This window comes from Cuculus canorus, chromosome 12 (genome assembly GCF_017976375.1).
Source record: "Cuculus canorus isolate bCucCan1 chromosome 12, bCucCan1.pri, whole genome shotgun sequence".
In the NCBI taxonomy this organism is placed as follows: domain Eukaryota; kingdom Metazoa; phylum Chordata; class Aves; order Cuculiformes; family Cuculidae; genus Cuculus; species Cuculus canorus.
Window position 1 is genome coordinate 18,522,494 of NC_071412.1, and position 26,521 is coordinate 18,549,014.

Genomic DNA, 26,521 nt, shown 5'->3' on the forward strand with positions numbered 1-26,521 from the left:
AAAGGCTCAAACAATCCGTCCTCCGTCCTTTGATAATTTACATTTTTAGTGTTGGTTTTCCCGGTAAAAAAAAAAAAAAAAAAAAGAGTCGCGTTCCCGTGTCCTGTTTTTTCCAGCGATCGTGCGGGGCCCGGGCGAGGCATCGGCGTGAGATGAGGCTGGACGGCGCGGCTCCGCGCCCGCGGGGAGGCGGCAACGCCGGGGGAACTCTCTCCCCCTTCTGTATTTATTTTTCCCTTTCCCTTCCGACAAAGGGGAGAAAAGCCATCGGGCGAGGCAGCCTGTCACCGTGCCGGGCTCCAGCGGCGAAATCCGCGTTTCTTTGGGGCAAAGAAACATCGAAATCCGCGGGGGCGGAAATAAAACCCCAAAGCAACGAAATAACCAGGGCGGGGGCTCTTTTCTCTCTCTCTCTCCGGTCTGGTGAAGGCAGCGAGGATCCCGGTGGTTTTTTGGCCGTCGGCAACATATTTCGTTTGTTTGTTTTTAAATAGGAATAATTAAAAAACAAAGGCGTTTGTCCGGCGCCCCGGGAGCGGCCGGTGTCTCATGCAGGGAGCGCAGGCATGCGGAGGTCCCGCGGCGGCGGGCGGCCGGTCCGCCTCACGTCTCGGCCGGGCTGGGCACCATGCTGTTGGGGGTGTCGGGGAGCTGGGAGGACAGCGAGGTCACGTCGCTGCCGGAGGAGGTGCCCAAGGAGCCGGACTCGGAGAAGGAGACCTGGGGGAGCAGCGGCGGTGAGGGCTGGTGCGGGTCCCTCCCCCCCCAACCCCGCCACCGGTTCCTGCAGCGCCCGCAACCCGATGGGGCGGGGAGGGGCGCTGCGGGGCGCGTGTCCCTTCTGCTCCCGCAGCCCAGCGGGGCAGAGAGGGCTCGGCATGGTGTGTCTCCTCACCCTCCACCGCAGACGGCGGAGAAGGTCACTGGGGGGGTGTGTTCCCCTCCGGCTCCCGCAACCCAACAGGGCAGTGAGGGCTCAGCACGCTGTGTGTCCCCCCGCGCCTCCTACCGCAGAGCCTACGGCTCGACGGGGCGGCTGGCCCGGCTCGGTGCGTGCCCTCCCTGCTGCCGCGGCAGCCCGACGGGGCCGCCTGACTCGGTGTGCGTCGTTTCCCCGCCTTGTCGCGGAGCACCCGGGGTTTGCCCGCGGCCCGATGAGGGCGAGCACCGTGTCATTCTCCCCCTGCTGCGCCCGCACCGCCCCCGCCCCGATGGGGCGGCCCGGCTCAGCGTGTGTCCCCTGCTGCTCCCGCATCCCCCGCACCCATCGGGGCGGCCCGTCGCGGCTCACCAGCTGCTGGAAGGCGGCGGGCTGATCCAGGTCGCTCTGCAGGGCGAACTCGCTGAGCGCCTTCCAAGGCGGCTGGTAGGTCTGCACCTCCACGGCGCTGCCCTGCACGGCGCTCTCGTGGCGGATGGGGCTCCCGGCCACCAGCGGCGTCCCGGTGAGACCCTGCAGGCTCTGCGGGCATACAGGGCTTCAGTGCGGCTGCCGGGACCCCACCAAACCTACCTCCCTCCCCGGCGGGCGCTCACCGTCTTGTCGCTGTGCTGCTGCTGCTGGAGCTGCTTCATGAGGATGGATTTCTTCTTGTCCTTGCAGCGCTTGTTCTGGAACCAGACGCGGATGACGCGCGGGCTGAGCCCCGTCATCTCCACCAGTTGCTCCTTCATCAGGGCGTCGGGGCGCGGGTTGGCGGCGTAGCAGGTCCTCAGCGTGTGTAGCTGCTTCTCGTTCAGCACCGTTCGCACCCGCGTCGTCTTCTCCGCCGCTTTGTGCGCCGGCGGGCGCGGGGCAGGCGGCCGCCCGGGCACCGGCTCTGCGGCAGCGGGGAGCGCACGCACCGTCAGCCCCGCAGCCCCCCAGTCCCTCCGTCCCTCCCTGGGTGCAGCCTGTACCTGCGAGGTGCGGGGCGGCGGGTTGCGCACGCACCATCACCACCGCAGCCCCTCCATCCCCCCCTAGGGCCCGGCTGCACCCGGGAAGGGGAGAAGCGCACGCACTGTCAGTATCGCAGCCCCGCAACCCCTTCATCCCTCCCCGGGGCTGCCGGTACCTGCGAGATGCGGGGTCGCAGGGAGGGCACGCACCGTCAGGGATGCAGCCCCCCCAGCCCCTTCAATCCCTCCCTGGACCCGGGTGCAGCCGGTACCTGCGAGATGCGGGGTGGCAGAGAGCACATGCACCATCAGGGCTGCAGCCCCCCAACCCCTCTATCCCTCCCCGCCTCGGGTTTGGCAGGCAGCCGGTACCCACGAGGTTCGGGGTGGCAGGGAGCACACGCACCGTCAGCCCCGCAGCCCCCCAACCTCTCCGTCCCTCCTCGGGGCTGCTGGTACCCGCCAGGTGCGGAGTGGCAGGGAGCACATGCACCGTCAGAGCTTCAATCTGCCAACCCCTCTATCCCTCCCTCCGTCCCGGGTGCAGCGGTACCTGCGAGGTGCGGGGCGGCGGGGCTGCGCGGCCCGCGGGCGCCGCTGCCGTCGGGGGGCGGCCCGTGCTCGGCGCGGCAGAGCAGGTCGCGCTCCCGCAGGCAGAACTGGTCCCCGGGCAGGAGCTGGCGGCCGCAGGCGGCGCAGCGGAAGCACTCGAGGTGGTAGACGTGGTCGCGGGCGCGCATCACCAGGTCGCTGCTGCTGAAGGCGGCCCGGCACTGCGCGCACTTCACGGCGAAGAGCCTGCGGGACGCGGCGCGGCGTCAGGACCCGCGGCCGCCGGCCCGCAGCCGGGCTTTCGTTTGCGGGAAATTAAAGGGTGTGGGGTTGTTTGTATGTTATTTTTTGTTCGGGGTCACCTGCTGTAGTCCCGCTTGCAGTAGGCCTTGCCGTCTCGCAGGAAGCACGTACAGGTCTCGTCCAGCGGCTGCCCGCACTCGGCGCACTTGAGGCAGGCGACATGCCACTCGAGGTCCGGGGACACCCGCAGCAGGAAGGGGTCCTGGATGCGGCCCCCGCAGCCCGCGCACAGCGCCAGCCCCGGCCGCCCTGCGGGAGCGGAGCGTCAGCCCCGCCGCTCAGCCCCGTCCCACCGCGTTTGGTATCCGAATAGGAAGGAATAAAAGCAAAAGCAGGATCACGGAGAAAAAAAAAAAATGGAGAAAAAAAAATAATGGAAACACGAAAGGAGTGAAATAAATACAGCCGGGAATAAAAACTGAAAGCCGATCGCAGAAAGATAAGAATTTCGGGAAAGGAAATCCAAGCTTCTGTTTGGAAACGCTGAAACAAAACCGAAGGAAAAAATGAAACGGAAGAAAAGAAATAATAACGGAATGACGGGAAGAGAAACAAAACCGAGGGAAAGCAGAAAAAGACGGTGAAAACGGGAGCACGGAGAAATGAAGACAGGAAGAGGCAAGAAATCGAAGAGACGCAGAGAAAAATAAAACGAAACAAACCCAGAAGAACAGAAGTAGAAAGAAATAAATTAAAACGGAAAGAGGAATAATAAAACCAGAGAGACGAGCCGAAACACGGAACGAGAGGAAGGAAGAAAGAAAAACGGTAACACGGGCAGAGAAAGCGGGGAGGAAAGGGAGAAAACGCAGAGGGACAAGAGAAAGAAACGGAAGCCGCGGGCAGAAAGGAGCTGAGCGGGCAGACAGATGAAGGACGGCGATCGGTGAGAACCGGAGCCGCGGGGCCGGGATGCTCCGGCACGAACGGGAGCGGCGGCAGCGGGGATGCCCCGCGCCCTTCGCGCTGCCGCAGCCCTTCCCGCCGCTGTCACCGGGCCCGACGGCAGCAGCGGTGCCGAGCCCGTCCCCGCGGCGCCCCGCAGCCCCCCGCCCCGGCACACACTTACTCTTGGAGGGCTCGCCCATGGCGCCCGGCAGCAGGATGTCCACCATGCGGGCGGCCCCCCGCGCCCCGGCCGCGCTGCGGGACGGGCGCCGCGGCTCCAGCACTACCCGCCCCCCCGGGCCCGCCCCGCCGGGCCGCGCCGTGATGTCAGCGCGCACCGGCCGGGGGGGAAGAGGGGCGGCGCTGACCCCGCCGAGCGGCCCCCGGAGGCGATTGGCGGCCGCGGGGAGCGCGCCCGCGGATTGGCCGCGGGGAACAATGGGGCGCGGGACCCCGGCTCGACGGGGCGGCGGCTGCGCGCAGCGGAGTCCCGGGAGGAGCGGGAGGGTGGTGGCGGCGGCTTTCCGTACGCGTTCTTTCTCGTGACTTTAGTTGCCTCTTGCTTTATTCGCCGCTTCCCGCTCTCCGCGCTCTCCGCGCATCCCGCAGGTGCCCGCGGGGCTCGGCGGAGCCGGGCATCAGCCGCGCGAGGAGCTGGAATTACAGCGAAAAACGCTATTTTACCGCATTTTCGTTCACCTGATCCCGTGTGGTTCTTGCAGCTGAGCTTTTCCTGTTGCTTTTCTATCCCTTCTATTCATTTTTCCTTCCTCTTTCCCCCCGGTCTCCACGGGCTCCCTGTGCATTAGCAGAGAGAGAGCGCTCTTCAGCGGCCTTTGACTCGGTTTTAAATTCCCAAAGACTCTGCAGCACAGCGGCACGAGTAGCTCGAAAGGTCCGTGAGAGCTAAACGTGCCGGAATCGAGATTGTTGCTGCCTTGGGGCTTCGGTCCCGTCCCTCCCCTCCGGGCAATCACCCATTTAATTTTACACACGGAATTTGATGGGCATAGACCAACCTGTATGGCTTGGGAAGGACTTTTAATTGTTGGCTCAGGAAGGGCAGGCTGTGCTCATTTTGCTCGGAGCAGGGAGGCAGGAGGGCTTTTCCAGCTGAAGCGCTTATTTTTTGGACGGGTCGGGCACTCTGCAGGTATAAGGTGATGGGGGGAGAGGAGGATTTGAGTAACCGGCGTTTGTCTATTCGACCCGCTCTTCCCAGCCTGACCACAGCCCAAATGTCGAAAGCAAACATTGACATTTGCAGAGGAACCAAGGAGGGAAGCAGGATGCAGTTTGGGGCACCCGCTTCAGCAGGGGTGTGTGTCGCCAGGAGATTTCGGCATCCCTGCCCGCCCCTGCGTGTGGGAAGGTGCAGAGCCGCGGTGTTGCAATGACATCCTCAGGGCAGGGGTGTCATTGCCAGACAGTGTCCCCTGCCTGCGTGGCAGTGGCAGGGTGGCCCTGGTGCCTGATGGGGTTGTTGTCCGACTGCTGCCTGTCCTTACCGTAGTTTGTTTGCCAGCTGCAGAGCTGAGCTGGGACGTGAGCCCACGCAAAGGAAGTCGGAAAGGTTTGGCTGACTATTCAAAGAGAGGTGACCCTGTGGGACAGGTGATGGGAACTCAGCAGCGCTGCCGTGTCGGTGGGGCAGCACTGGGTGTCCTGCTCATGCCTAGGCGGGGTGCAGAAAGGTGACTTCAGCCTGAGCTGGAATCCAGGGTCCTGAATGACTCAGTATCTGCACATGTTAACAATAAAATGCAAAAAAAAATGTCAGAGTGATAGGAGAATGAGACACGTCTAAGGATACAGCAGCTTGGCAGGGATGCTCCATGTTACATCACCCGTTTTCTCGCTTGAGGGCAGGGTCCTCACTGTTCTCCCAAACCTCCCACCAGCTTAGGAATAGGACAGGTTACAGCTGAGCCAGCCAAACTTTTCCAAAGGGGTGCAGAGCTGTGGTGCAGGCACACCTGTGTTGGTGCTGAGCGGTGCGCTGACACCAGGCAGGTACAGTGGGAATGGGTTCAGTTCGTCACTGGGCAGGCAGGAACACAGTGGACAATGCTGCACAGGCAGTTCAGCAGAAAGCTCCACTAAAGGACTTTGCCAGGGAGATGCTGAGAGCCCTGACCCTCCTCTGGGGGTGATGTATGAAAAACTTCGAAGTGTCTACAGGTAATGCTGTGAGGCATAAAACCAGCCCGATGCCACCATGTTTTACAAACAGGTCAATTGTTCTTTCATTTGGGGGGGGGGGGGGGGGGGGCGACAGTGATGCGTTGACGGAAATCACATCATAAAATCATAGAATAATTCAGGTCAGGAGGGGTCTCTGGAAAACTGCTTTCAGGTCGCTTGGAAATGCTGAAAGCATTTGCTAGTCAAAACCAAATGCAGTCTCTCCAGCCATACCAATTGCTCCTTGCTCTCCTCCACACAGCACTTCCAACCACTTTTGGGGCAATTCCGTCTGGGTTTGGTATAAGAGTTGGCATGGGTTGCCCGGCCGCGGGGTGAGGCTGGCTGACAACGCTTCCCACTCTCTGCGGAGCAACTCTTTGGTCTTTGCTCCCAAACAGAAGTACAAGTTCCCTCCAGAAAGGGGAAAAACGGTAACAATTTTTTTCTGTTTGCAGCAGATTGCAAAGGCAGTAAACGCCAATTCTTTCAGAGCCAGCCATGGATTAAGTCCATTATAAAATTAAAACAGATGGAACACAATTTCACTTACATTACAAAAAAAAGGACAGGAACCATCTGCAATGAGATTTAGCATTGCAAAGCTATTGTTATCATGTTACCATTAAAACCTTTGATGAAGGGTTTTCTTTCATAAATTTGTTCACATGAAACAAATGTTTTATTTATCCATCTTCCTAAGATAATCATATTTTATTTAAAAAGATGACATCTCTCAAAAAGCCAGCTCTTGGTTCTAACAGAACATGTGAAAACAAAGAAACGTTGTGAAACTCCAACGTCAAACCATTGGGGGCTTCAATGGGGACGATGGAGCAAAAGGAGAAATCCCTGTCCATTTCTCCCTTGAAAGACATTTCCTTGTGTTTGGGGACAATGTCTGATACTGAAAATAGATAATTAATGAGATAATGGGATACTGCATGTCACCTCCTGTCCAATGGGATTATCTGATGGCTAATTATGGACAGATTGTGATTAATGTGATTATGGATTGGATATTAATCTGATTCTGGATTGATCTAGTTATGTTTTAGTCTGCTCCAAATGGTTAATTGGATCTGAGATAATAGAAATGCAGCTTGCACCAGATTTTGCCACATCAGTTGATGAAGTATCTTTTGATCTGGGTGGGTTGCGAACAATAAATTATTTACAGCTGTTGAGAAAATGACTCTTCCTTAGAATGTAGTCATTCATTTTATTTTCGAGAGCCTTTGAAAACAAAATCAATATCCTTTTTAAAAGGAGATGTTGACAAAAGAAAGGCACGTACATAACTCACAAACAAATGTGACGAAATTAAACAGTGGTTAACCCGGTGGCCTAATGTCTGGTGATGCATTTGAATTGCTATGTGGAGCTTTGGGCTCAATTCTTCTGAGACCAGCAGGGGTTGGGAGCATTGCAGGGGAAGAGGGCCCAGCTCCGGGGAAAGTGGTATTGCACAAGAGCTACTGCCAGCCCTGCTATTGATTAAGAATCAGCCATGGTAAAATGGCAAAGGAAGCCCTTGCCATTATTTTCCCCTCCGGATAAGGAGGATTCAGAAAGTTCACAGGCACGGAAAGGACTCGTTGGCCTATCTCATCTGGCCTCCTTCACACCAAACCATGCAGTTGGACCCAGTATTATTATTTATGCCCTCGCAGTGAGCTCGTTGATTTATGGTTGACCTCAGGCACGCCTCCCAGAGATGCGTCTGGTCTCGATGCAGCCTGCCAGTGTGGGAGAGGCTGCCCCGCTCCCTGCGAAGCTATCCTGCTCACTACTTTCACTGGAAGGGCACAGTGAGCGTATATTTTATGTTCAATCCCCAGCCACTGGATCTCATTGTGCTGCTATCTGTGGGATTAAAGGCAGTGGGTAAATTGCAGCATCTTCGACATCGTGACAGGGCGAGCGGGAGGCATGTTAGCCTTCGTCAGCAGGTGGCACAAGATGCAGGTAACCTCACCAGAAGGTGTCCTCTCTCAGCAGGCTTTGCAATAAATATATCAAGAATCAAGCAGGTCTCAAAACACTGGAGCTGAGGCCTACTCCAGGTGCTGTGCTTTGGTGCTCAAGTGTTATTCACCGAGCTGAAATTGGGGAAAACCAGGAAAAAGCAACTTTCCCTGAAGTGCTTGCAGGCATGGAAAGGGCCATTCCCCTAGGGTGATTTCACGCACTGGCTGTCCTTGCCTCTGCAGGAATGGCTTGGGCTGGTACGAGCAGGAATACGGTAGCATCTGGATTCCTCTCCAGCAGCATAACAGGCAGAAAACGCAGCTACCTGTTTAAAAAATAATGCTGCTATAACCCGGCAGAGAATTTTACACGCATCTCCCATTAGCGACAAGGAGAGCTGTGTGCCAGAGGAGGGCGGCGGGTTGGAAAACACCCATTGCAGGTGTCTGTGCTGGGAGGTGAGCAGAGCTCTCCCCACTAGCATTGCTTCCTTCATCCTCCACTCAAATTGCACATGTTCCTGGGCAGGACAAGCTGCCTTCCAAGGTAACCTGAGCTTTTGCTTCCAGGCAGTTATGAGGCTCCCCTTATGCCACTGACCTCGGCAGAAGGGGCTTCTTTAACTCCTCTGGTGGTCTCGTTCTCCAGGAATAGGCAGCAAATGTGATGTGATGTTGCTCTCTGAATCCCTCATGACTTGATCAGCACATGAAAATGATTAGCAAGTGAGAGGAGTTTGCAAGAAAAAGAAGCCACCTGCCTGCGGTGGTTTTGTAGGCTCAGTATCAGTAGAAGGGTTGTCCCTGCTATGGAATGGTTTTTGGGGAGCTCTGTCCTCTGTCTCACGCTTTGGAAGTAGGGCTCTTGGCATGTCCTTCCAAAGGGCTGCTGTAAGGCCTCATGGAAGACAATCTGCTGCTCTGAGACGCACAGGTGAGTAGCTGTAAGCTGATCTGGGCAGGGCTTCAAGCACACCTGTGTGGTGTTTCATTATGCAGGAACTCAAATGTCAGACATGTTGAGACATGTTTTTGTGCCAGTGCAGATGAGGAGCAGAGAGCAGGACCCCAGGGAGACGCATTCCACGTTGGGCAGAAGGTCTTGTGGTTGTGGCTGTGGGAAAGGGGTGAGTCCAGGGGTGGGCAGCATTCTAGGGTGGCCGAGCCACTTGGTACAGGCAAACTTGCAGTGCTCGAGCATGAAATATTGCAGCAGCAATATTCTTTCCTGCTACTGCTTCCAAGGTGGGTTTTTGTCCTGCCTGTTCGGCGCTGAGTGGTGGGTCCTGCCCACTGTCTCAGAGAGCCCTGCTGAGCTGTAAGCAGGTTGCAGTTGTTTAACGTTATTGGATTTTGACAGATTAGGAGATGAATCCTTTCGTGTGTTGGGGAAGCTTCCCAAATGAAGCTCTTCTAATTTATCTGAGTCAGCTCTCCCGGGGCAATTGCAGGAGGAGTAAGCTGAGGATGACCTGTGACAGAGGGGACTGTCATAGCGGTAATAAAAAAATTCCTGCCCTTCACTAAATCCTTTAGTCATGAGGCTGTATTAGCTGGATTCCATATGTTTTAATTAGGAATTATGTATTTTGAGGGAACCAAAATCCGATTCTAATGGAGACATGATTACATATTTGTAATGGTTCTTGTTTCACTTGGCTTTTGTAGAGATATCAATACAGGTACCTGTTCTTGTCTGCAGCCATATATTTAAAAGTTTGAGTAATCTGTGTTATTGATTTCTTTTTTTTTTTTTTATTTCCTCCTCTCCCAATAGTGTGAAAAAATGTAATTCCCTTTCCAATGTAGAAATTGGGTCAGCAGATCCTAATGAAATAATCCTGGATAACAATGCACCATGCAAGGATCTGCTGCCACTAATTAATGACTAATTTTTCTTTCAAAATGCAAAGATCTATCCCCTGCCTGTAGTGTAGGGTGACTCCACCTTCAGTGGCACCTGGTTTTTGCATGTTTTGCCACTTTTATTGTCATGCCCTAGGTGGGAAGGTCAAATAGAAAAAAGGGTTTTGGCATGGTTCAGCTAATATGGATCATGCTGATATAATCCCTACCTGATTACAGTTCCAAGCTCCTACAACACTGGCCATAAGTGATAAAGACTTCCTTTGTGCTTCAGGGTGTAATCTGCATCAAGCCAGTTTCAATAAGGATTATGTGCCTCTGAAGTGTTACTGATTTTTGAATCAAAATTATAAACGGAAAACATAATAAAGAGCCTGTTGCGTCTCTAGATTGGTGATGCTACACCTCGAAATACAGCCGAAAGGGTGGTGATGTCACTCTCTTCATAGAAATACAATGTGTCTTGTGAAGCCAGATGCAAAGTGAAAGGATCAACTTATTCTGACCTATGGTCCAATTACGTCTGTTTTGATAGTTGCTCACATTTGTTTCAGTCTGAGGTATCAAAAGATGAACTTGAGTGAGATCAGTTTCTTTATTTTTTTATTTTGGTGTTTTTAAGTGTATGCATGGTGTTTCCTTGTATTAAAGATTTCACCCCCATGAGATCTGCCTGTTGGAAGGTTGGGTTTGGAGCTTAAAATAGGATTATGAAATTGCGTGCCACGCTTCTAATGAGCAAAATACCTTAATTAAAAAAGACGTAATGGCCAAATTTAGAATGCCCAGGATGTTCTTTCTTTGTATTTTTATTTTGCTTTTGTTGTTCCTTTTGCTGAGTTACATAGGCTGCAGGTAGAGATTTCTATACTGTATAAAACTTCATATTTCTAAAGAGTTACACTGCACTTCAACCATATCCCAAACTAGCAGTAAAGAGCTGCCAGGTGAAAACCATTTTTTTCTTCCGCCTGGCCATTTGATCAATCCAGGAGATGCACAGGTGCCCCAGTCACTCATTCTGTTCTTCGTTTTTTGGGGATCAGCTGAAGGGTGGATGTTAGGGCAGCCCTGGAGCTACTTCAATCTATGTAATTGGGCGCAGGTCCCGAGGGAGGTTTGCCACTTGGAGAGCTGAGGTAGTGCTCCAGAGCCGGGAAGCTGTAATATGCAGTACAACTGCTTTTCTTTTATTACAGAGGCATGTGAGACAAAGTAAATTGTCTGTTCAGATGCTTGCATTGCTGGACCTGGTTAGCTTTTGCTGTAAAGCAATAGTACTTTTTGGCATCTGATGTGAAAATCGTGTGGCAGAATAAATTTTAGAGGTGATTGTGTGCCAAGGTTGTGGCAAAGCTGAAGAGCCTCTTAGATCAATTTGCCTTCTGCTTTTCTACGGGGTGCCTCAGAAATGCAGAACGAATCACTGACGTGCTGCAGATCGCTGCCTGTTCTTGGAAGAACACTCCTATGGCCATAATTGTTCAGAGTTATTTTTTTCTTTTTTTCCCTCTAAAACACTTCAGGATGGGAAGAAAGAAATTGCATTCGTGGTTCACTATCTAGCGATTTCCGGGACAGGAAGTCTTTTGGGAATGTCCCAAATCCATATGTGCTCTCGGCTCCTGGACTGGTGGGTTGGTCACTCCAGTGCGGCGGGTGACTGCCAGTTTCTCTGAGACACTAGATTTTCAGTGAGCCACAGCATGTACTTTAGCAGTGAATTTGGCCTGAAGCATTTTGCTTCATTTATTTATTTTTTTTAATCCATCTCTGCCACCTGGAAAAAAATCAGAGATATGGGGAAAATAGCGAGTCCTGTCCCGTCCCCTGTGCCCCCGAAGCAGGCACAAAGTGTCTTGCCCTGTTTCTGAGAACTCGCAGTAGGAATAAGAAAGATCTATGAATTATTCAGGGCAAATGAGCTGTTCCCAGATACTGTGGCATGGCTGAGCGCTGCGGTCTGGGTGAAGCAGTCATGAATCTGTCCTGGCAAGGGGATGCATCCAGGGCTGGTGTTACCTGACCACTCTTTGAAGCTGTCGGATGTTTGTACGGTGGGCAGGCTGTCATGCATGGGAAGTGCTGTGACACCTGCCTTCTCCTGTACCCACTGGGCCCACCTCATCCCCTCCACTCTCGTGGTGATGAGCGTGGCAGTGCCCATGCAGGTCCTGAGGTCGGGCTGGCAGCGTGTCCGCACCAGCTGTGGCCTCCCAGGCTTCGGCAGGCTCCGTGGCCACAGACAGGGAGTTCACAAAGCATGTTCTTGTTGGCTTGGGAATCTGTGGAAGGGTCTGGAGCACAGGGGTTATGAGGAGCAGTGAGGGACCTGCAGCTGTTGAGCCTGGAGGAGGCTGAGGTTGAGACCTTATCGCTGTCTCATCGCAGAAAGGAGGACCAGGTGAGTGCTGGTCTCTTCTCCCATGTAACAAATGGGACAAGAGGAAACAGCCTCAAGTTGTGCCAGGGGAGGCTTAGGTTGGATATTAGGATAAAGTTCCTTCTCTGAAAGAGTGGTGAAGGACTGGCAGAGGCTGCCCAGGGCAGTGGTGTAGTCGCTGTCCCTGGAGGGGTTTAAAAGCCCTGTGGATGTGGCACTTTGGGACACGTTTCAGCGGTGGAGTTGGCAGTGTTGGGTTAAAAGTTGGACTCGGTGGTCTTAAAGGTCTTTTCCAACTTATACTATTCTGTAGTTTGGAGCACCGGCGTTTCACACCTCACTCCCCTCCCTGTTGCCTTCCCCTCCTTACAGGTGTTTAACTGTGTGGAAACATGTGGGGGGCGGGACGCTGGGCGCCGGAGAGAGAAGGCGCCTGTGCCCATCGAAGCACGTGCGTGGGGTTGTCTCTGCGATCTGGCACAGTCCCAGCAGCGACTGGGACACTGGGCCTCTGGGTCGGGGACTGGGCAGGATTGGGACGCTGGGACTGGGCTGGGACTAGGTCACTGCATCTGGGACTGGGCGGGCCTGGGTTGGGACTGGGTCGGGACTGGCACCGGACTGTCACTGGGTCGCGCTCTGGGACTCTGAGTCTGGCACTGGGACAGGGCGGAACTGGACAAGGCGGGTCAGAGCCAAGCCCTCCCCGCGGAGTTCGGGGCGGGGGGGGGGAAGAGCGCGCGCTCCCCGCCCATTGGCTCGCGGCGGGCGCGGGGCGGATCTCGCGCACGGGTCTCGCGCGAGCGGCGCGCAGGGCCGGGGGGGGCGCGGCAGCCATGTTGCGGGCGGTGGCGGCGCGGCGGGCGGTGAGTGCGGGAGGCGGGCAGGGCCGGGCCGGGCCCGCTCCGCTCCGTTCCGGGGCCGGCCCCGCCGCGCAGGCCCTGCCCGCGGGGTGGGGTGGGAGGGGAGCGGAGCAACAGGCGGCGCGGCAGCGGCCACCGCAGGCTCCGCCGCTTCCCAGCACGGCGAGGCCCTCCCGGTGCTCGGGGCGGCGGGAGCGGGGCCGTCCCGTGTGAGGGGCCGCGCCGGGCCCGGCTCGCTCCGTGAACCCCGGCTCGCTCCGCGAGCCCTGGCAACGCCTTTTCCACACCGAAAACCCCTCCCGTTTGTTGTCCGGGGGCCGATGTGAACGAAACGCATGTTGCTGCGTCGTTTTGCCCTTGTGCTCCCCGGCCCCGCGCGTCCCGGTGAACCCGTCGTTACCAAATTTAACGAGGAGGTGAACTCAAGGTTAGCTGGAGCAGGTGATTGATGAAGCGTCACCGAATATCTCTTTGATCCCGCTCCCTCCGCTACAGCTGTGTGTAAGCACTCCTTCGAAAAGAGCTTGAAATCTTGCAAAAGTAGTTTTTTGACCTCTCCGACGCTTTTTAGGTACGGTTCTGTACTGCTCTAAGATAGAAATTACGGATATATTAATGTATTTCGTGTGCTAAAAGTGACTTAAATGCAAAGGTAGACCGGCGCAAACACGAATTAGTTAAGCTAAAAATCATAGAATCATAGAATAGTTTGGGTTGGAAGGGACTAAAGATCATCTAGTTCCAACCTCCCTGCCGTGGGGGGGGTTGTAGTCACAGACGCCTTTCCTCTATTGTTAGACTGTAGGCTTTCTAGAGCAAAGGTCTTGATGATCTCCTGAGTTCCTAGAACATGTGGTACTGCTATGTAAATAATACTTTACTCTCGTGATCGCTGCACAGTTTGGTTTCACATCCTGGAAACAGGAGGTCAGCTCCTTGTTTTTTAGCCATACGTGTCTAAGCTCATAAATTTATCAAATAAAAATCATTAAAACATTGTATGCACCTTCAGTGTGTGGGTAGCAGTGTAGTCTGTAAGAGAATCAAAGCGAACTCCAGTTCAGTGCTGGTAGCGTTCATGAGTGTATAAAGTCTAGAGAAAAATGGAGTGCAAGAGACCTGTAAAGTATGAGCAAGAAGGAAAAGTTGTAGTTGCATAGCTGGAAGGGCTGAGGAGGAATTTGGGACAGCACGTACACAAAAAAATTGGTGCAGAGGTGGGATTAAGCCTTTTCACTAACCCATGAAAATAACTCTTGGGTTAAATGGCAAGAAAGCTATTTTAAGATGAGTACAGAGAGTTCAGATAGACATTAAGACAACTTTTCTATTTGAAAGGATAGTAACTTTTTGGAATAGGCTGCCTAGGACTCTCTGTCATTGGGACACACTAACAATTTAGACAGACATGTCAGAAATAAGTTAGATATGGTTGCCTAGGATCTGATAGAGCATGGCTCCGTGTGGGCTCTTCAGGTTCCTTCCAACCCTGTAATGATTGTCTGGCAGACTTTTAGTTAAGGGGCATTTGGAGGTCACAATTTATAAGACAACAAAGAGACAATGTATTCCCCTAACATTCTCTGTTCTTTACCATTTTTATCAGATAAGTGTCTGCCTTTTTGCCTATTCCCTGTGTTGGGTTGTGATGTTTTCTTCTTGTATGACTTTACACAGCAGTTTGGGGCCAAGCTGATGGTAGGTGGATATAATACCAGTGCCTTTAATTTCGTATCTAGCTGTCATTCAACCTTTGCTGAAGTTAGAATTTATCCTAAGGATATTCATGAAGGGAAGCAGAGCTTATCTTGGCTGTTTAAAGTCACAAACAGTTCTCTTGGTCAACCTTGCTTCTACCTTCACGTTCCCTCAGAAACACCAGCAAGAGTGAAGGACGTTGTGGCTTTCTGCTTCTTAAGAACACTATTTTACTTTGTGTAATTTTTAAAGATTCCGCTGTGGTTTTCAAAGTCCACATAGAATAAAAGTTGCATTTGCTTTTGCTGTATGTGTTTTTTTTTTTTTTTTTTGAGGGAAGACATGCTTTAGAGTTGGTTTAAATGAAATAGACATGTTCTTAGGAAGCTTTTTTTTTTTTTTTCAGCCTGAGATAATTCAGATAAATAGGTTTAATAGCCTGAAACACTTCTTGCACAGAAAGTACTGGGCTATGTTTGTAGACTTAGGGAGTAGTTTATATATATCCTTCAGTGGTCGTTGATAGACTTAACTTCTTAAACATGTTCATTTATCCTGGGTTCACTTCCAGTAGCATTGTCTGTATTTCAAAACAGCTGTGCTGCTTTGAATTTTCATTTAATGTTTTGCATAGGATATATCTGGAGAAGTTTCTTCTGTATTAGGTCTTTCTGTTCGTCCTTCAATTTCTTTTTAACTCTTTTTTTTATGATTCCTAAATGAATCCTGTTTATAGATGTTTACTTTATTTCTTTTGCTGGTTTTTTTGCTGCAGTTATAGCTCCTTTTCAGTTCAGGTGTTTTTAATGTTCTTTCTTGTTAGTGTTAATTAGCTGTTGCTTTGACCTCTTTTGTAGCCAGATTTGTACATGGTTTCTGGGGAAGTGTCAGCTTTGTTGCTGGAGCTCCCTCTTTCCCTGAGCTTCCCAAATACTTTTTTCTTTAAGTTGTGCATCTACAAGACTATTAATAGAATTCAGAATTTTTTTGTTGTATGGGAATGTATCCGTTATTTTCAGTAATACCCTAGTTCCTGGAGCCAGTTCTTGGGAATTTTGCCCAGTGGTAATGAGTCTCTATGAGATACGCAATTCCTGTTAAACAGTTTTAAGCTTTAAATTTCTGGCCAGTTTGCTCTTATAGCCAAGAAAATCGGCTCTAGAGATACCTTTGTGGATCCACTTGTTAGATGCTTTTGATCTGTGAATTTTGGTTTCCGTTTAGTTCCCAAAACTTCCAGCAGCTCCTCAGAAGAGATTGGGAGGCAACATTCAGCTTCCAGGGTGAAGTTTCCAGCAGCCTCTTTTTATGTTCATGCCTGTTTGGAGTGTGGGGCAGCTTAGGATGCAGCTGCTGGAACTCCTGTGTTTCTGGACAGACTTCTTAAGCTGTCCATTCTGTTTGTCTCGATTCTGCCACGTATGTTACCTCGAGCCGATTTAACAATTTCTGCGTTATAAGTGTCCTTGGAGCAAGGCTGCAGGCGGTTGGCTCTCATCTAGTGGCTGCAAAGGCCATTGATCCTGTCTGCTTACCAGCAAGGATTTACAGCACTTTTTGTTGGGGATTTTCCAGCTGTTAATACCTAAAAAGTTTGTGGTTTATAAGCAGCAAATAGGTATTTAAGAAGTGCTGTGTCTGCTTGTGTGCTCTTCAGGTGACCTGTCTGCGTGCTGAAATAAGCTCATTTTGCTTTAGATCGCATGTACAAATTGAATGAGCACATTGGATGTGTGGGGTTTCCAGCATTTGGCTGGGATGGTAGCAGTGAGTGATCTTGGCTGTTTTGTCAGAAGTCTAGAAACTTTATTATATGTAAAATTGTTAGGTTCTGCTCAGAAATCATTGTAGACAAAAAAAAAAAAAAAATGCTCTGGGGAAAGCTGAAAAGATGGGTTCAGCAAATCCTTTTGGTACTTTGTGAGTACCTGTTTGTGTACTGGATATCAAGGTTAATCTTACCAACTCTTAGATGTTGAGAAGCCAGAGGCCAGGTTTGCTCTACGTAAAAAGCTGGTAAGAGAGAGGAAGAGTTGGGGACTCTAGATGGTTGGTTTTCCTTCCCAGAGAGGGACTATAGATGTTTCTGCTCTAGAGGGAACGTAGGTGCCCAGTTTCAATCCATAGCTAAACCTAGGTGAAATATTTCCAGTTCTGCTGGTTGCTGGTGGATGTGTTCATGATCCACTGCTATGCTTGAGAAGCCACTTGATTGTCCAAGCTTGCAGGGTGTTTAACTGCAATTGATTCCTCTGGATAGCCTGATTTTTCCAAAGTGTGAGTTTCACAGTGAGCCTTCTGTGACACAAGTGCCAAGTGCTGTTCCCTCTCAAGGCATTGTTTTCAGGAGCTTGTTTTTTCTGTGTCCTGTTCCTGGTACTTTTTAATTCTTGCTGCCAGCTAATTAGGTTTATACTCAACCTTCCCATTTCATCTAGGCTTGAAACTAGATGTCTTGCTGAAGTACAGGTGGAGAAGTTGTCAGTTCTTGCAGATGTGCAGCTACAGAAGTTACATCGCCGCAATAACTACCTGTCCTCTTCATTGACTCATTGTAGATTCTAACTTCTTGGAATCTTGTGTGGCTGGATGAATTACCCTCTGGTTTTACTGCAGGATTTTTATTAGAACAAACAAAAGCCAGGTTGTGTTTGCTTTGGTTTTTATTTAAAAAAGTACAATTTTATGTGTGTTGGTATATTGAAATTCAGACTTGTGTGAGGATCTTGTTTGTCATCCAGGATTTTTACCCAAGATCTAGAATGTGACTTTTATTTTAAACCTGGTCTCACAAGAAATGCCATGCATGTTGGTGTAAACTGACCTTCTGGATTATCGGGTTGGAAATAATACCAAGTTAATGCCATAATATCCAGTCTGCTCAACCAACATCCATTGCTCTTGTTCTTCTTGTCTAAAAATGTATTTCTCAGTCTATCCTATAATGGTTTGGCAGAATGATCTAGAGCTCTTTTGGTGGTGCAGTGCTTATTTAGGGAAAAGATCGTAATACAGTCAGAACTAAGTATGTGTTTAAAATACATGCTTCTTAGAGCCAAGGCAGGCTCTTATAAAAGAAATCTTTAAGGATTCTGCAGCCGTCTTCGGAAACTTGAAAATTTCAGAACCTTTCAGGAGCACAGTCTACTTTACCCCACGACACGACTATAAATCATTGGAAAAGTGGGCTTTTTGCCACAAAAGTGTGGATTTATTCTTCAAGTAGTGACTAAAATTTCATAACTTCTATTGTAAATTATGTTTGAAACATAATCAAAAATACAGTGTCTTATCTGTTTGGCAATAAATATTTTGTTACGGGCAGTAGGCTTCAAATGATCTTAGGGTCTTTAATCTTAACAAGTAACCATAAGCACGAAAAATTAAATGCAGAGTGCTTTTACAAGAGTCTTTATTGTTTTAATTGAAATTAGAGATTACTGTCCTGATTCTGCAAAATCTTTTCCTTTGTGTTTCAATTTTCACTCCGTGATCAGCTCGAGAGCAGTCCTCAGGATTTGCTTTCTCAGTGTGATGTTGAACATGTTGGGAGGCTTTGTGTGGGCCACGTCTGTATGCAAGTTTTAGCCTCTCAGATGTTCTGAAGCTTTTTTTTTTTCTAGTTTGAGTGGTAAGTGCCCGTTTGGTGTGAGGGGAGATGGGGTCAGAATATGTGTTTATAGTAGTGTTTGGCTGTGCAGTCTTCAGCATTGTGTTAGCATTTGTGCTGTGGTCATAACAACGAATGTATTTTGTGTTCCCTGTGTTCCATGTTATGTTGATCATAAGTTTTGGGTTAGGCTTTATGCAGGATAGTCGTAGATTTGAAGGATGATATTCCTGTTCCCACCTCAAACCTTTTCCCTACCCCGGTATTAGTCTTGGAGGAATAATGATTTTTCCAGGTTCACCTGAAAATTAGAGAGGAGAGTTTTAAAATATTTTAGTTTGGTTTCTTGACAATCTTTTGCTTTTTTTTTTTCTGATTTTTTTTTTCCTTGCATTTTTTGCTGTAGAAGTTAAGGTCTGGGTGTGGATGGTAAATTGGTTGAAATTCTTATTTAGGGACTGTTAAATTGTATTGGTAAACTTAAGTGGTCAAGTGTTAGATGTATTAAAGGAAAATGGAAAACAATGAATCCAATGCTGTTCATCAGTTCCATCACTGTGTTTTCAGGCAGTGAGTCCTTGCTGCCTAACGGTCGTTCTGCCACTGTGTACGATTTTGCCTTTATACTTAACTAATTTGAAATGGGGAGTTCTGTAGCTGGATTTTGGCTAAAACCTATAGTCAGAAAAACCCAAACCCCAAAACTCAACAAATAAATATTTATTTGCTACCCTCGATTTCCGTGTCTTAGTGTTGCTGGTCTGATCATTACTCTTTAACGTACTTAGTTAAGTTGATCAACTGAGCTTGTATGTTTTGTAGTAAAACATATTTCTTAATATGTTCAGTATTGTTCTGGGGAGGCTTTATTTTAAACACAGCGTGTTTTAGATACACAGAAGTCAAACGATTTTGTAATGTGTGTTCTGCTTGCTTAATAAGAATTACCTAGATTGAGCCTGTTTTATTTGACAGCAGTGGTTTACAGCTTGTGGACTTGATAACTTTCTGTAAAGCGTTGGAACAGCTTTTTACCCAAATGCTAAGTATCAGATTTCTCTGTCTTTTGCGTTCAAGGCATCACTGCTGCGGAGGTCTCAGAGCACCTTGGTCATAGCGGAACACAACAATGAGACTCTTACGCCCATTACGCTAAACACTATCACTGCGGCAAAACGTCTTGGAGGTGAAGTTTCTTGCTTAGTAGCTGGTACCAGCTGTGACAAGGTAGGAAATGCTGTTTTCCTTTGTATGAAATAATGCGGTGAAATGATAACTCAGTAGCATTTTGGTCAGCCTGAAAAATAATCGGTAGAGAAGAGGAACTGTGCCAGGAGCTGCCAGTCTGTCGGAAGCGTCCTGCACTTGAACTGCTTCACTTCTGCAGTCAAAATATGAGTATAGGTTTCATTTCACAAGGGAGAATATCAATGTCAGATGTTATAAGCTTAAGCAAGCAAATTTTTCTAGGTCTAAAGGCCAATTAACTTTTAAAACAGTATTTCCTTGCAAAGTTGGAAAGACAAATATTGCACTGCTAAGAACTTGGAAAGAAGCATGCACTGTTCAGATGGAAACCAGCAGCAATGAAACAGCAGAGTGACAAACAGGGCTTCTGAGCATTTTGCTTTTAGTAGTGAAACTACTAGCAGCATAGTGAGAGTGTGTTTGCAACCTAAAATTCTGAAATTAATGCCTCTTTACTTTATCACTTAGCTTATGTCTAAACAAACATTTCTTGTATGTTAGCTGTTTTATTGCTAGTCTAATTTTATGTGCAAAATCTAGAGAGCATGTAGTTAGTACATTAGTGACACTTCTCTTCCAGTAGGATGTACTCTTCAGTGAACAGTGGAAGTACATATCATTATGCCTGCTACGTTTCATACTAGGCTATTGTTGATGAATTGTTATTGTGAAAGGCATAGGTAGTATGAAAAATGATTGGGAGTGTTTTGTTTGATTTTTAATGCTAACTACATGGTGTCTTTACAATGCGAGTCACGCTGGGGAAAAAGTACTTTACAAAAAAATGAATGTTTGGGTTTTTTTTCTTTTTTACATTTCTTTGTAAGAATCTGTATTGAGAGGACAAAAGAGCCGGTTACTCGGAACAGGTATTCTGAAGCAGCTATTATGACACTTTTGATTATTTCCTGGTTAAACTGATTTTGAGGGTAAACTGATACTTGACAAACTCAGTAACTGCACTAGTTCTGGGGTGATGCATGTGGTCTCCAGACACTGCTGCCAGTCCTGTTCTCTCTGATCTGCAACAACCCTTTTATCATTTAAACTTTACTTCTGCAAATTTAAAGGAAAAAATGCATGAATATAGAATTGAAAATATACATCACATTAGTCAGCTGCAAAGGATTGCTCCTAAAATTTGGACAAAGATCATAACAGTGCTTTATGTTTTTATCTGCATCATATTCTGTACTGGCTAATTTGAACGAAAATAGGATTGGTTTCTTGATGGTTCTGTCAGAATACTGAGCGGTAATCTTCAAGTGTGATTGTTATCGGCTGTTGTAGTAAATCTGGAGATCATTGTATGATCCTGCATACAGGAGGCAAGCTTTCCTCGTTGACTTGCTTTGTAGTTTTCTTACAAAATGAGTTGTCATTATCCCATAAGGCACTGTGCTGTGTGTCAGAAGCTCTGCATTTTAGTCTTTTGGGTTCATTCTGATTTTCGTGTGCGTTTTAACTAATCCATAGGCTGTGAGCTTTTTGCAGCAGGGACTCTTGATGTTTGTGGCCCGTGTTACAATACAGACTAATAATATTATAATTCATTTGTAATCATAGGTAGCACAAGAAGTCAGCAAAGTGCAGGGTGTTGCAAAAGTTCTGGTGGCTCAGCACGATGTGTATAAGGGATTTCTAGCAGGTGAGAGTTGTTCTTGCCTATTGACAAAAGAAATGGCATTTATATTTGCAGATGAAAATACAATACTTATAAATTTTGAGCACTATATTTTTATCCTCAGAGGAGCTGGCTCCCTTGATTTTGGAAACGCATAAAAAATTTAATTACACCCACATTTGTGCTGGAGCATCTGCCTTTGGAAAGGTAAGTAGATCCAAGTGCATAAAAACTTCCTTGTAGAAGAAAAGAGACAGACATTGTTGTATGTGATTGTGGATTAAATGCCTGAGAGAGGTCAGCTGTGGGCAGTTTAAGGCTTTCAAAAAATGTCACAGTCGCTCACTTACGAGGTCATTAGTTAGAAACACCGATTCACGTCTGAGTTTTATGGGGGCTGACTTGAACAAAGGGACTGTGCAGAAGAAAGATTTCCTGGTAATTAGCTGATTCTCTGTACACAGGGCAAACTACAATAACACCAAATAGATTAAGTGATCTGAAAGCATTATGGAAATGGTAGTGAAAAGTACACTAAAATGAGGTTAAAAATGTACGATTTTCATGTTGGAGTGAAAGTGTGCAGACCTACTGGAAGCAAATTTTTTGGTGGGAGGTGTTGCTTCGTAGATGCAAATCAGAATGTCTGTAAATATGTATAAATAACACAGATCCAAGGCTTAGCCAGGATTTTCAAAACTTGTTTTTTAAGGAATACGTTTTTAAGTACATGGAGAGTGTCACTGCTAATAATCTGCTCAGTGTGGTGGTGCAGCTTAATTAGAGGAAAAAGATACTACCGAAATGTTGCCGATGAGGGATGAATAGTGAAATCAGTCTTCCATCTGACTACTTTCAATAGCAGTCCACGCACTAGTAATTTTCCTAAGACAAATCGTTACAAACTTAAGTCTTAACAGGTTTATGTTATTTTTTTACTTTTTTGTTTTTACTGCGGTGTCTTGGTAAAGGATAATAGCGTTAGCTTTCAAGTTTCCATTTGCTAGTACTTATATGAATAAAGATTGCAGAACTTGGCCTTTTGTGTTGTACTTGATTAAGAGAGGGACAAAAAGCAAGCAAAGCTTTTGCTGTCATTAATTTCTTCATACTTTATGTTGCTCTTTTTATCCTCCTTCCTATTCCTGAAGATCCTAAGTAATTTCACATTTCAGAGTCAGTTTCAGAGTAGGAGAAATTATTTTAATACTAATTTTAAAAGTAATATTTTCTTGCTTATGGGGGAGAGTGCAGGGTGTTTTTCCTGCTGTCTCTTGTACAGCTATCAAAAATGCCTTTCCCTCCCGCCTGTAAGTGTGAATTGCTCAGCAATCCATAATTGTTAATTTTCTGAGTAAATTGCATTTATTTTCAGTTTTAAACTGTTGAAGCAAATAATCCTCCTGATTTAAGATGTTGAAATAAGGGTTTGATTACGGTAAGTAACATGAAATGTCTAATGTTGTTACAATAATGAGATTTTATTTGGCTTCTAAAACTACATGTGTAGTCCTACAAAAAAAATCTTAGTCGTTTTTATTTATAGACAGCATTATATGAGGTTAAAATCAGGACAGTGGGCATTTTTTTTTTACTGACCATGTACATTTTACTTAGCATTTCCTATGCTAACTTTTCATCTTTAACTTCTAGAATCTTATTCCCAGAGTGGCTGGCAAACTTGATGTTGCCCCTGTTTCTGATATCATTGAAATTAAGTCACCGGACACTTTTGTGAGAACTATCTATGCAGGTGGGTCATCACAAAAGGCATGCAGTATTTGTGCAGTGAAGGACCCAATACTGGTAACTCGTCCACATAATCCCGGTGTTAGAAACTTGGAATGTGATAGGACTTTGCACTTTACAGTCTGAATTGCTGTGAATCCTAAAAATGAAACCTGGAATGGACGTGCTGTTTTATGTGCGGGGAAGCAAGTAATACTTTGGTACTCTGTTTCAAACCTGGCCTATCACTTTATTTTGGACTTTGGTAGTCTCCTTTGTACTTGCTGCATTTCTTTGTTAATGTACATCTGATCAGATTTTGTAAAACGTAAGACATTAAGTTAACTGTCTAGCTTTATTTAATATGACTAGCATTAGTTCTGATTTAAGATACCAGAGAGTTGTTTTTCCTAATTATGATGACATCAAACTCATTATTTATAATATTTAATTGACCTAATTTGCAATTTCAGTCTAGTTTCTCTAATGCTTGTCTGACACTGTGTTTTAATTTAGCTATGATCTCATTAGCTCGTCTGTCTTAATTTTACTGTACAAGATTGTACCATGTGTACCAACGTGGCATTTCGAGTTATGTTACCACAATGTGGTTTGGTGATACCCTTCTAAGTTGCTTCTCAGTAGTTCACAGTTCCAACATGACTTTGTTTTTGAATAGCTGATGTTACATATACTTTATGTAACATATTATTGAGAGAAACACAGTCCCATGGATATTTGAGGCAGGTTTCATTTTCTTCTATTCTGAATTCACGTGACAGGATAAAAGATCTACTTTGAATTTTAGACATGCAGTCTGACACTTAGAAAGTTTGTTTTTTTTCCTCCTCTTCTGAATTTTAAAAGCCCGTTCTTAAGAGATTATTTGGATACTCTGTATCCTTTAAAAATAGTGGATTTGTTCTCATACTTCAAATATTTGGAGATAAAAAGGAAATTAAAACATTTGTGATCTGCATTTATTAAGTGCCTGCATTTCTAGTTTTAGTCATCTAAAATTGCAGTTTTGGGCAGTAACTGAATGTTGCCTGTTCTAGTAGAACTGCTAATGTGTTTCTGATACTGATTTTATTTGTTTTTAAAAAGTATAGTATGTCTGAGATCTCTAAACATATAATGTCATCTTTTTCTTTTAGGAAATATTCTTTGCACTGTGCAATGTGATGAAGCGATTAAAGTATTTACCGTGCGGGGAACTTCTTTTGAGGCCGCACCAACGAGCGGTGGTAGTGCCAGTTTAGAGAAGTGTGAGTATTTGTTCTAGTATTTTGTTGTTTTGCGAAATACAGGTAGTTTTGCTCACTGCACAGTGATGTTTTGCGGAACTATTTCAGAGCAAACTGATTGTTGTAATCTTAGTGCTGTGCTTTTAGTATGGGTGCTTGCACTTTTTAGTGATGTTGGGTAAGGGAAGATACAGATTAACTGCTCACTTGCTGCCTTTTCTTTGACCAGAAATGGTCACTGAAATCTGTGCCTGTTTCACTCGCTGCTTAAACCTCTGCCACCGCAATCCTGAAACTTCCTCATTTAAAGTTACAGCTGCTTGAATAGCCAAACTGGCTTTCAAGACAAGATTGAGCAAAAATTGAAAGTGGCTGGCTCTCCACAGTTTTGGTTTCACTTTCTGTATTTCAGTTCGGTTAGGTCATTACAGTGTCTAGTTAAATTAGTGGCAATTTATATTGATTTGAGAGCACCTGCTTGTTGTTTTAGATGAGTTTTAACTAAATTAGTTCATTATTTTGATGAAACCAGTGTAGCTTTGATAATGGAGAAATCCAGTCACAGAATCACAAAATGGTTGGGGTTGGAAGTGGTCTGTTCAGATTTTCTAGTCCAGTGCCCTCGAGCAGATTGCTAAGGACTGTGTCCAGTCAGATTTGGAGTGTCTCTAAATCTGGAGTGCCTTCGCAACTGTTCTGGTGTTTGATTGCCTCTGCTGTTTTTTGCTGTGGCCTCTTTATGACTGTGCTGTAAATCCAACAATCGTTAGTCGTGTGCTGTGTGTGTGTCCCAGTGCTCATATTTTAATAGGTGGCTTAGTACCTGCCCTTGAACCATCCTGTATTTCCTAAGGGCTGTGGATGTTAAGCATCAAGTAGCATTTATTTCCCAAGAGTAGCATATATTGCACTATCATTGCACTAGTTATTTGCCTTGATTGCCTTTCTTAATGAGAACCACGCTTATGTTGTGTTTGTATCAATGTATTATGTGCTCAACAGACCTTCATTATAGCTTGTATTGTAGGTTATTTAAACACAACTAATGAGAGAGGCTTGTAACTCAGAGCCGTAGACTGATAGTAGTTAAAAGCTTGTGTTAGTTGGTTATAGAATGAGAATATGCATGAAGTTTAAATATGGATATAAAAGATTGAGAATATATGCTTCATCCTTTTTCTTGTGTGTGTTTTTCTTCATCTGATGAATGCAGTGACCCCTCCACCGCCTGTTGGTCTATCTGAATGGATTGAGCAGAAGTTGACAAAAAGTGATCGACCAGAGCTTACTAGTGCAAAAGTGGTTGTATCGGGTGGTAAGTAGACGATGTTAAAACAATGTTGTGTTGCATTTAAGTAACGGTGCATCTTGATTAGATAGTATCTGTAGCAGAACACTGTAATGTGATACGTTAAAAAAACACTATGATGTAATTCTGAAATACAGCATAGAGCCAGTGGGAACGCACACAACGTTTGTTTCATGGATGGACAAACCATGAGTTTAAGCCATGCTAGTAGGCTTTTTAAGAGTATTATCATATTTGGTGAGTCCCTTTAAAATTATAGCAGTATGAAGTGTTTTTACATTCAAATCTGTCACGTTTGAAGTTACTGCTAATTGTTACAGGCAGCCTAAACGTTATTACATAATGACTTTAATGTTTTTAAAAATCATTATGGTTGTGTTTTGCCCTTTAGGTATGAAGTGATGGACTGTGATTTTTACTGTCTGCCTATGGCTAAAAATTTATTCCTTAGTTATCCCGCTGCAAAGTTTTGTACCTAAAGCCAGTAGAGGGAGCACAAATTAATGTAAAAAAACCCTTTTCCCTGATTTCTGAGAATGGTCTTGATGATGCAGTAGGCAGGAAGTAAACTAGACAGACTGGTGTTGGTTTATACATCTGGAATTATAATATTAATCACCAAGAGAAAAGCTAAATCTCCAAATACTACATACTGTTCATTAATAGAGCCAGAAATACCTTATGCAAGCATGTATTTGTGCCTTCGTATGCTCATATAGAAAGCTTATGTAGGCAATAAAAATGTTACAGCATATTATGTTGTTTTTTTTTTTTTTTTGTTCTGAACTTTTAAGGGAGAGGCCTGAAGAGTGGTGAGAATTTCAAGTTGTTATATGAGCTTGCAGATCAGTTGAATGCTGCAGGTAAGCTGCTTTTCCTCCTTTTTTTTTAACCCTGGTTATTACATTTGAAAAAGTCAAATTAAAACCAGTGTTCTTAAGTGTCTTATTTTGATGTCTCTATCAAGTAAATTTTTTTAAAATCCTGTTAGTTTAGATCATTTTATCTTGTCCTTGTGGTCAGCTGTGCATTTAAATACCTGCATTTGAAGCAAAATACTAAACTGTAACTTTCCCTGCCCTTCTGAAAGCTCCAGAACGCAAACTCTCAAACGAAAAGTTGTATAAATTTAAAAATGGTCTTAGCACTTGGAAGAGCTGATATTTT

At 46.6% G+C, this 26,521-nt stretch overlaps 2 protein-coding genes across 3 annotated transcripts in view; one reads left to right on the forward strand and one right to left on the reverse strand.

Moving 5' to 3' along the window:
* Positions 1 to 393: 393 nt before the first annotated feature.
* Positions 394 to 3,934, reverse strand: ISL2 (ISL LIM homeobox 2). The gene is made up of 6 exons (XM_054077495.1): positions 3,806 to 3,934; positions 2,796 to 2,985; positions 2,435 to 2,679; positions 1,537 to 1,820; positions 1,292 to 1,462; positions 394 to 720 (listed from the first exon to the last, which is right to left on the reverse strand). Exons 1-6 carry the CDS (start codon positions 3,849 to 3,851, stop codon positions 604 to 606), a joined length of 1,053 nt encoding a protein of 350 aa, XP_053933470.1. The 5' UTR covers positions 3,852 to 3,934; the 3' UTR covers positions 394 to 603.
* An 8,828-nt stretch (positions 3,935 to 12,762) lies between these two features.
* ETFA (electron transfer flavoprotein subunit alpha) overlaps positions 12,763 to 26,521 on the forward strand; it is a 29,527-nt gene continuing 15,768 nt past the window's right edge. For both annotated transcript variants that reach the window (XM_054077648.1, XM_054077649.1), the window contains exons 1-8: positions 12,763 to 12,893; positions 19,276 to 19,425; positions 21,013 to 21,094; positions 21,195 to 21,277; positions 22,724 to 22,823; positions 23,956 to 24,066; positions 25,259 to 25,360; positions 26,149 to 26,217. In XM_054077648.1, the coding sequence (XP_053933623.1) occupies positions 12,864 to 12,893; positions 19,276 to 19,425; positions 21,013 to 21,094; positions 21,195 to 21,277; positions 22,724 to 22,823; positions 23,956 to 24,066; positions 25,259 to 25,360; positions 26,149 to 26,217 (727 nt within the window). In that variant the 5' untranslated portion in view covers positions 12,763 to 12,863. The remainder of the gene's footprint in view (positions 12,894 to 19,275; positions 19,426 to 21,012; positions 21,095 to 21,194; positions 21,278 to 22,723; positions 22,824 to 23,955; positions 24,067 to 25,258; positions 25,361 to 26,148; positions 26,218 to 26,521) is intronic.

Excerpts from the sequence above, each read along its gene's own strand:
- ISL2 (XM_054077495.1), bottom strand. The coding sequence starts at position 3,851 with ATGGTGGACATCCTGCTGCCGGGCGCCATGGGCGAGCCCTCCAAGA. Across the intron at positions 2,986-3,805 it reads CATGGGCGAGCCCTCCAAGA|GGCGGCCGGGGCTGGCGCTG; the intron begins GTAAGTGTGTGC and ends CCGCTCCCGCAG. Across the intron at positions 1,463-1,536 it reads AGCAGCACAGCGACAAGACG|AGCCTGCAGGGTCTCACCGG; the intron begins GTGAGCGCCCGC and ends GTATGCCCGCAG.